The sequence below is a fragment of the Oncorhynchus clarkii genome, chromosome 23 (genome assembly GCF_045791955.1).
Source record: "Oncorhynchus clarkii lewisi isolate Uvic-CL-2024 chromosome 23, UVic_Ocla_1.0, whole genome shotgun sequence".
Classification (NCBI taxonomy): Eukaryota; Metazoa; Chordata; class Actinopteri; order Salmoniformes; family Salmonidae; genus Oncorhynchus; species Oncorhynchus clarkii.
In genome coordinates, this window is record NC_092169.1 from 36,670,156 (window position 1) to 36,677,405 (window position 7,250).

A 7,250-nucleotide genomic window follows, 5' to 3' on the forward strand; every position below is an offset into this window, starting at 1 on the left:
CACCACCACCACTGACACACCAACATCACCCTTATCATGCTGGCAGTCTAGGCCTGTCTCCCAAGCTGTGTCCCACTCGAGACTGAGGCAGCTTCTCCCACGGAGCTCCACACCCCCAGGGGAACCACCACAGAGATGGCTGATTCCGACCCCTCGTCCCCCTCCGATCCACCACAGCCTCTGAGCTCCCCCCGTACTCCCCTCTCCCTGTCCTTCCCCTTCCTCAGGCAGGGAAGTCGGGTGTGGGAAAGGGAGAGGAAACCCCCCTTGATGCCAGGCGAGCTACCCAGCCCTCTGCCCACCAAACGCACCCGCACATACTCAGCGTGAGTAGTAATAATCTGTGGTGGTATAAGTAGTAGTGTATGTGATTGTGTGTGTGTGTGTGTGTGTGCATGACCTTGAGAGTGACCTGGTCACTATTGGGGATTAAGGAGCCATTTTGGATGCAAGCCCTGAGAATATTCTGCAGGGGTTAATGTTAGGGAGGCCTGAGAATAGTCAGCAGGGGATAATGTTAGGGAGGCCTGAGAATAGTCTGCAGGGGATAATGTTAGGGAGGCCTGAGAATAGCCTGCAGGGGATAATGTTAGGGAGGCCTGAGAATAGCCTGCGGGGGTTAATGTTAGGGAGGCCTGAGAATAGCCTGCAGGGGATAATGTTAGGGAGGCCTGAGAACAGTCTGCAGGGGATAATGTTAGGGAGGCCTGGGAACAGTCTGCAGGGGATAATGTTAGGGAGGCCTGGGAACAGTCTGCAGGGGATAATGTTAGGGAGGCCTGAGAACAGTCTGCAGGGGATAATGTTAGGGAGGCCTGGGAACAGTCTGCAGGGGATAATGTTAGGGAGGCCTGGGAACAGTCTGCAGGGGATAATGTTAGGGAGGCCTGAGAACAGTCTGCAGGGGATAATGTTAGGGAGGCCTGGGAACAGTCTGCAGGGGATAATGTTAGGGAGGCCTGGGAACAGTCTGCAGGGGATAATGTTAGGGAGGCCTGGGAACAGTCTGCAGGGGATAATGTTAGGGAGGCCTGGGAACAGTCTGCAGGGGATAATGTTAGGGAGGCCTGGGAACAGTCTGCAGGGGATAATGTTAGGGAGGCCTGGGAACAGTCTGCAGGGGATAATGTTAGGGAGGCCTGGGAACAGTCTGCAGGGGATAATGTTAGGGAGGTCTGAGAATATTCTGCAAGGGTTAATGTGTGTTGTTTTTCTGCTGTGTGTCTCAGGACGGTGCGGGCCAGATCAGGCCCAGTGTATAAGGGTGTGTGCAGGACCTTCTACAGGTGCCAGGGTCATGGCTTTATAAAGCCCTCCAACGGTGGAGAGGATATCTTTGTACACATCTCTGAGTGAGTGGTTCTGAAGCATTAAGATTATAATTGTATGATAAAGCAATAAGGTATATTGTGATTATAATATCTGACATTATGTACAGCGCATAGCGGTATAACACTTGTCAGTCCTAAAGTGTTTTAGTGTAGATTATAATTGTCAGTCCTAAAGGGTTTTGGTGTAGATTATAATTGTCAGTCCTAAAGTGTTTTGGTGTAGATTATAATTGTCAGTCCTAAAGTGTTTTGGTGTAGATTATAATTGTCAGTCCTAAAGTGTTTTGGTGTAGATTATAATTGTCAGTCCTAAAGTGTTTTGCTGTAGATTATAATTGTCAGTCCTAAAGTGTTTTGGTGTAGATTATAATTGTCAGTCCTAAAGTGTTTTGCTGTAGATTATAATTGAACCTAGAATGTCCGAGACCTAGAGAGGTCTGCAGTCCCTCATAAAAATTATCTCCCTCGTTAGTATCGATGGAGAATATGTTCCGATGGAAGGCGACGAGGTCACGTACAAAGTCTGTTCCATCCCCCCCAAGAACCAGAAGATGCAGGCGGTGGAGGTGATCATCACCCACCTGGCCCCAGGAACCAAGCATGAGACCTGGTCTGGACAGATCATCAGCTCCTAGACCTCCACCTGCACCTTCAGAGAGGCGGTGTGGGGAAGAGTGGAGGGTGGGGTTGGGGAGGGAAGGTGGGAAGGAGCCTGGATAGGTAAAGGGGAGGGAAGAGGGAGAAGTGGAGTCCAGGGTAGGGAGAGAAGGCAGGGAAGGAAGGAGCCTAGAGAGGTAAACGGGCAAGGGGAGCAGAGGAAGGAGTGAATAAGTAAAGGGGTTGGAATGTGGTATAAGGCTTAAGATGGTTTTACGTAGGTTTCAGTTGGAATGTGAATGAGGAAAAGTAAATGATTTAATTTTAAGAAAAAATATCAAGGTTAACTTTGATTTAAGATTAAAGGTTGATGGTTTATTTAAGACAATTTAAAATAGCGGGAGTCGAGTAAGTTTAATAAATCACTGTTGTAGGGAAAACGTGAAACAGAGCATCAAACCTTCCTAAATTGTATTGTTTTTATTCATACTTTTGATTGATTGACTTATTTATTTTCCATTTGTTATGACAGGTGAGGTAGATGTTGTTGATCAGATTATTTATAAATGTGTGTTTTTGTGCCAACATATACCTGGTCTAACCCATTACACAATTCACTCTGATGATACTGCCCTGGTAACACCTACTCATTCAGTCTAATGTTGACCAATGACCATTTATTAATCTTTGTAACAGAGTTACTGATGATTGCTATATGTGGTTCAAACCCCACTTTTTATCATTAAAACCAATGCTATCCAGATTAACAGACACGTCTTTTTATCATTAAAACCAATGCTATCCAGATTAACAGACACGTCTTTTTATCATTAAAACCAATGCTATCCAGATTAACAGACACGTCTTTTTATCATTAAAACCAATGCTATCTAGATTAACAGACACGTCTTTTTATCATTAAAACCAATGCTATCCAGATTAACAGACACGTCTTTTTATCAATAAAACCAATGCTATCCAGATTAACAGACACGTCTTTTTATCATTAAAACCAATGCTATCCAGATTAACAGACACGTCTTTTTATCATTAAAACCAATGCTATCCAGATTAACAGACACGTCTTTTTATCATTAAAACCAATGCTATCCAGATTAACAGACACGTCTTTTTATCATTAAAACCAATGCTATCTAGATTAACAGACACGTCTTTTTATCATTAAAACCAATGCTATCCAGATTAACAGACACGTCTTTTTATCATTAAAACCAATGCTATCCAGATTAACAGACACGTCTTTTTATCATTAAAACCAATGCTATCCAGATTAACAGACACGTCTTTTTATCATTAAAACCAATGCTATCCAGATTAACAGACACGTCTTTTTATCATTAAAACCAATGCTATCTAGATTAACAGACACGTCTTTTTATCATTAAAACCAATGCTATCCAGATTAACAGACACGTCTTTTTATCAATAAAACCAATGCTATCCAGATTAACAGACACGTCTTTTTATCATTAAAACCAATGCTATCCAGATTAACAGACACGTCTTTTTATCATTAAAACCAATGCTATCCAGATTAACAGACACGTCTTTTTATCATTAAAACCAATGCTATCCAGATTAACAGACACGTCTTTTTATCATTAAAACCAATGCTATCTAGATTAACAGACACGTCTTTTTATCATTAAAACCAATGCTATCCAGATTAACAGACACGTCTTTTTATCATTAAAACCAATGCTATCCAGATTAACAGACACGTCTTTTTATCATTAAAACCAATGCTATCCAGATTAACAGACACGTCTTTTTATCATTAAAACCAATGCTATCCAGATTAACAGACATGTCTTTTTTTTTCTTTAATTAAATGGACATACGCTGTTGTCAATAGTCTCATACTTTCATCATGCAGTGTCCTTGTTTTAGCCTTTTGTAAACATAATTAGGGTTCTATGCATGTTTAATTACATGTTTGATTGCGACAAAAAAATATATAGTAGCTAGTGTACTACATAACGCTCTTCTTCTGTTGGGAAACTGAAGTTTCACTGTGTTCAAGAGCACTTTTTCTGTTGAATCACTGGGACTAGCGGCTTGTCATTCCTACTGTATTATTCACATACCTGTGTGAACATTTGTTGATTATTTGCATTAATAAGTTAACTTGTGGTCAAAAAAAGTTTATTAGTAATTAAAATATTGCTTATTATAATGGTATGTAATATTGATGGTCCATTAGAGGGCAGACAAGGACAAGTAATCCTCAACCAATTTCTGAGAAATTCAAAGGTATACACAACACAGTACTTCACAAACCAGGTGAACTCTCAAGCTCTTTAAAGTGAGGGTGAAGTAATGGCTAAACCTGACCTGTTTTAACCCCTGATGTCATGCATCATACAGTATTTTGGACGATCGACTTTTTGGCACTGTAAATCCAAGATAGATAAGCCACTGCTTCGGTTTAAAACACGGTATAGATCTAAATCTTTCCAGTTATTTTTTATGAGGATGTCAACTTTGCTTCTGTCTAATCTATCCTCCAGACTGCCAACTATCCTCCAAGCCAGCATCAAAAAGAAAATATCTTAATTAATTAAATAATTAAATACATACAGTTGAAGTCTGAAGTTTACATACACTTAGGTTGGAGTTATTAAAACTTGTTTTTCAACCACTCCACAAACTTCTTGTTAACAAACTATAGTTTTGGCAAATCGGTTAGGACATCTACTTTGTGCATGACACAATTAATTTTTCCAACAATTGTTTACAGACAGATTATTTAATTTATAATTCAGTGTATTACAATTCCAGCGGGTCAGAAGGTTGCATACACTAATTTGACTGTGCCTTTAAACAGCTTGGAAAATTCCAGAAAATGATGTCATGGCTTTAGAAGCATCTGATAGGCTAATTGACATCATTTGAGTCAATTGGAGGTGTTCCTGTGGATGTATTTCAAGGCCTACCTTCAAACTCAGTGCCTCTTTGCTTGACATCATGGGAAAGTCAAAAGAAATCAGCCAAGACCTGCACATGGGGACAACGATCATAGTTTTTGGAGAAATGTCCCCTGGTCTGATGAAACAAAAATAGAACTGTTTGGCCATAATGACCATTATTATGTTTGTGGGGAAAAGGGGGAAGCTTGCAAGCCGAAGAACACCATCCCAACCGTGAAGCACGGGGGTGGCAGGATCATGTTGTGGGGGTGCTTTGCCGCAGGAGGGACTGGTGCACTTCACAAAATAGATGGCATCATGAGGAAGAAAAATTATGTGGATATATTGAAGCAACATCTCAAGACATCAGTCAGGCAGGAAGTTAAAGCTTCGGAAATGGATCTTCCAAATGCACAATGACCCCAAGCATACTTCCAAAGTTGTGGCAAAATGGCTTAAGGACAACAAAGTCAAGGTATTGGAGTGGCCATCACAAAGACCTGACCTCAGTTAAAGCTTCGCAAATGGATCTTCCAAATGCACAATGACCCCAAGCATACTTCCAAAGTTGTGGCAAAATGGCTTAAGGACAACAAAGTCAAGGTATTGGAGTGGCCATCACAAAGACCTGACCTCAATCCTATAGAAAATGTGTGGGCAGAACTGAAAAGGTGTGTGCGAGCAAGGAGGCCTACAAACCTGACTCAGTTACACCAGCTCTGTCAGGAGGAATGGGCCAAAATTCACCCAATTTATTGTGGGAAACTTGTGGAAGGCTACCTGAAATGTTTGACCCAAGTTAAACAATTTAAATACAATTATACGAAATACTAAATGAGTGTATGTACACTTCTGACCCACTGAGAATGTAATGAAAGAAATAAAAGCTGAAGTAAATCATTCTCTACCCTTATTCTGACATTTCACATTCTTAAAATATAGTGTTGATCCTAATTGATCTAAGACAGGGAATATTTACTAGGATTAAATGTCAGGAATTGTGAAAAACTGAGTTTAAGATGTATGTAAACTTCTGACTTCAACTGTACATACAGAGCCCATCAGAAACATGTGATCAGATTGCTGGTCAGTAACCAGACTTAGACTTTATACCTGCTATTAAGCATTTGCCTTAATAGATAAGGACCTCCTGCCCCAGGTCCATGATAACAATGCATGTACTGACGCACTCACACACACACACACCCCTAGACACATGCTTGAATGGACGTACAAACGCACGTGCACCACACACACACACACAAGCTAAAATATACACACAGAACTAAGTAAACCTAATGTTCTGTCCTCTTGACTTGGCATATTGATGAATGAGATGTTTGTGCAGGTAAGGGGGGGGGGGGGGGCGTGGGAAATAGGGCCATAGCCGGACATAATGTTTGTCTGGAGGTGTGTCCACAGACAGGATGATCTACAAGGTGAGCTGTTTTGGTGAAACTCAGCTGAGATCACCTTTAGACAATAGCCAGGCATTTTTATTTTATTTATTTCACCTTTATTTAACCAGGTAGGCTAGTTGAGAACAAGTTCTCATTTGCAACTGCGACCTGGCCAAGATAAAGCATAGCAGTGTGAACAGACAACACAGAGTTACACATGGAGTAAACAATTAACAAGTCAATAACACAGTAGAAAAAAAGGAGAGTCTATATACATTGTGTGCAAAAGGCATGAGGAGGTAGGCGAATAATTACAATTTTGCAGATTAACACTGGAGTGATAAATGATCAGATGGTCATGTACAGGTAGAGATATTGGTGTGCAAAAGAGCAGAAAAGTAAATAAATAAAAACAGTATGGGGATGAGGTAGGTAAAAATGGGTGGGCTATTTACCGATAGACTATGTATTGGTGTGTTCTGTATCTGTCCATCTGTTATGACTAGGTGTGCTAAACCTAACAATACTGCACGAGGCTGACGGCATGATGCTGACGGCTCCCCTCTATTCCTACCCTCACTGCCAAATGAACAGCATGGGTCATTGATCAATTGCAACCACTTATCCATTCCATCTAGCTTTGAATCTGAATTTGAAACATAACTGAGTTCCAAAATGTTCTGACACTGAGTCCACCTTATCCCTACACATGGTTATGCTCTTATCTCGGCTGCCATTTGAAAAATAATGTAGAATTTAGAATTAGCTTTGCAATTAGAATCCCTAATTTACTGTTTTACCATTGTTCGAAGTTAAGTCGGAGTGGTAGCTCTTCAGCTAAGAAAACGGTACATAAAGTCATGATGTTTTCATCTTACTGTCAAATAAATCACTTCAAAAAGTAGGCTATCTGCGCAAATTTGTCCAAGATGAAGGGAAAGATGCATTTGTTACAAAACACCAAAAATTGTAAGGACATTCGGCAAATGTCA

The 7,250-nt window shown here is 40.7% G+C and overlaps 1 protein-coding gene across 1 annotated transcript; it reads left to right on the forward strand.

The window, feature by feature from the left end:
* LOC139381762 (cold shock domain-containing protein C2-like) lies at positions 1-1,966 on the forward strand. The gene is made up of 3 exons (XM_071125513.1): positions 1-326; positions 1,230-1,352; positions 1,804-1,966. Exons 1-3 carry the CDS (start codon positions 136-138, stop codon positions 1,964-1,966), a joined length of 477 nt encoding a protein of 158 aa, XP_070981614.1. The 5' UTR covers positions 1-135.
* The last annotated feature ends 5,284 nt before the right edge of the window (positions 1,967-7,250 follow it).

Coding starts and splice junctions, on each gene's coding strand:
- LOC139381762 (XM_071125513.1), top strand. CDS start 136: ATGGCTGATTCCGACCCCTCGTCCCCCTCCGATCCACCACAGCCTCTG. Junction 327..1,229: donor CGCACCCGCACATACTCAGC/GTGAGTAGTAAT, acceptor TGTGTGTCTCAG/GACGGTGCGGGCCAGATCAG. Junction 1,353..1,803: donor ATCTTTGTACACATCTCTGA/GTGAGTGGTTCT, acceptor CTCCCTCGTTAG/TATCGATGGAGAATATGTTC.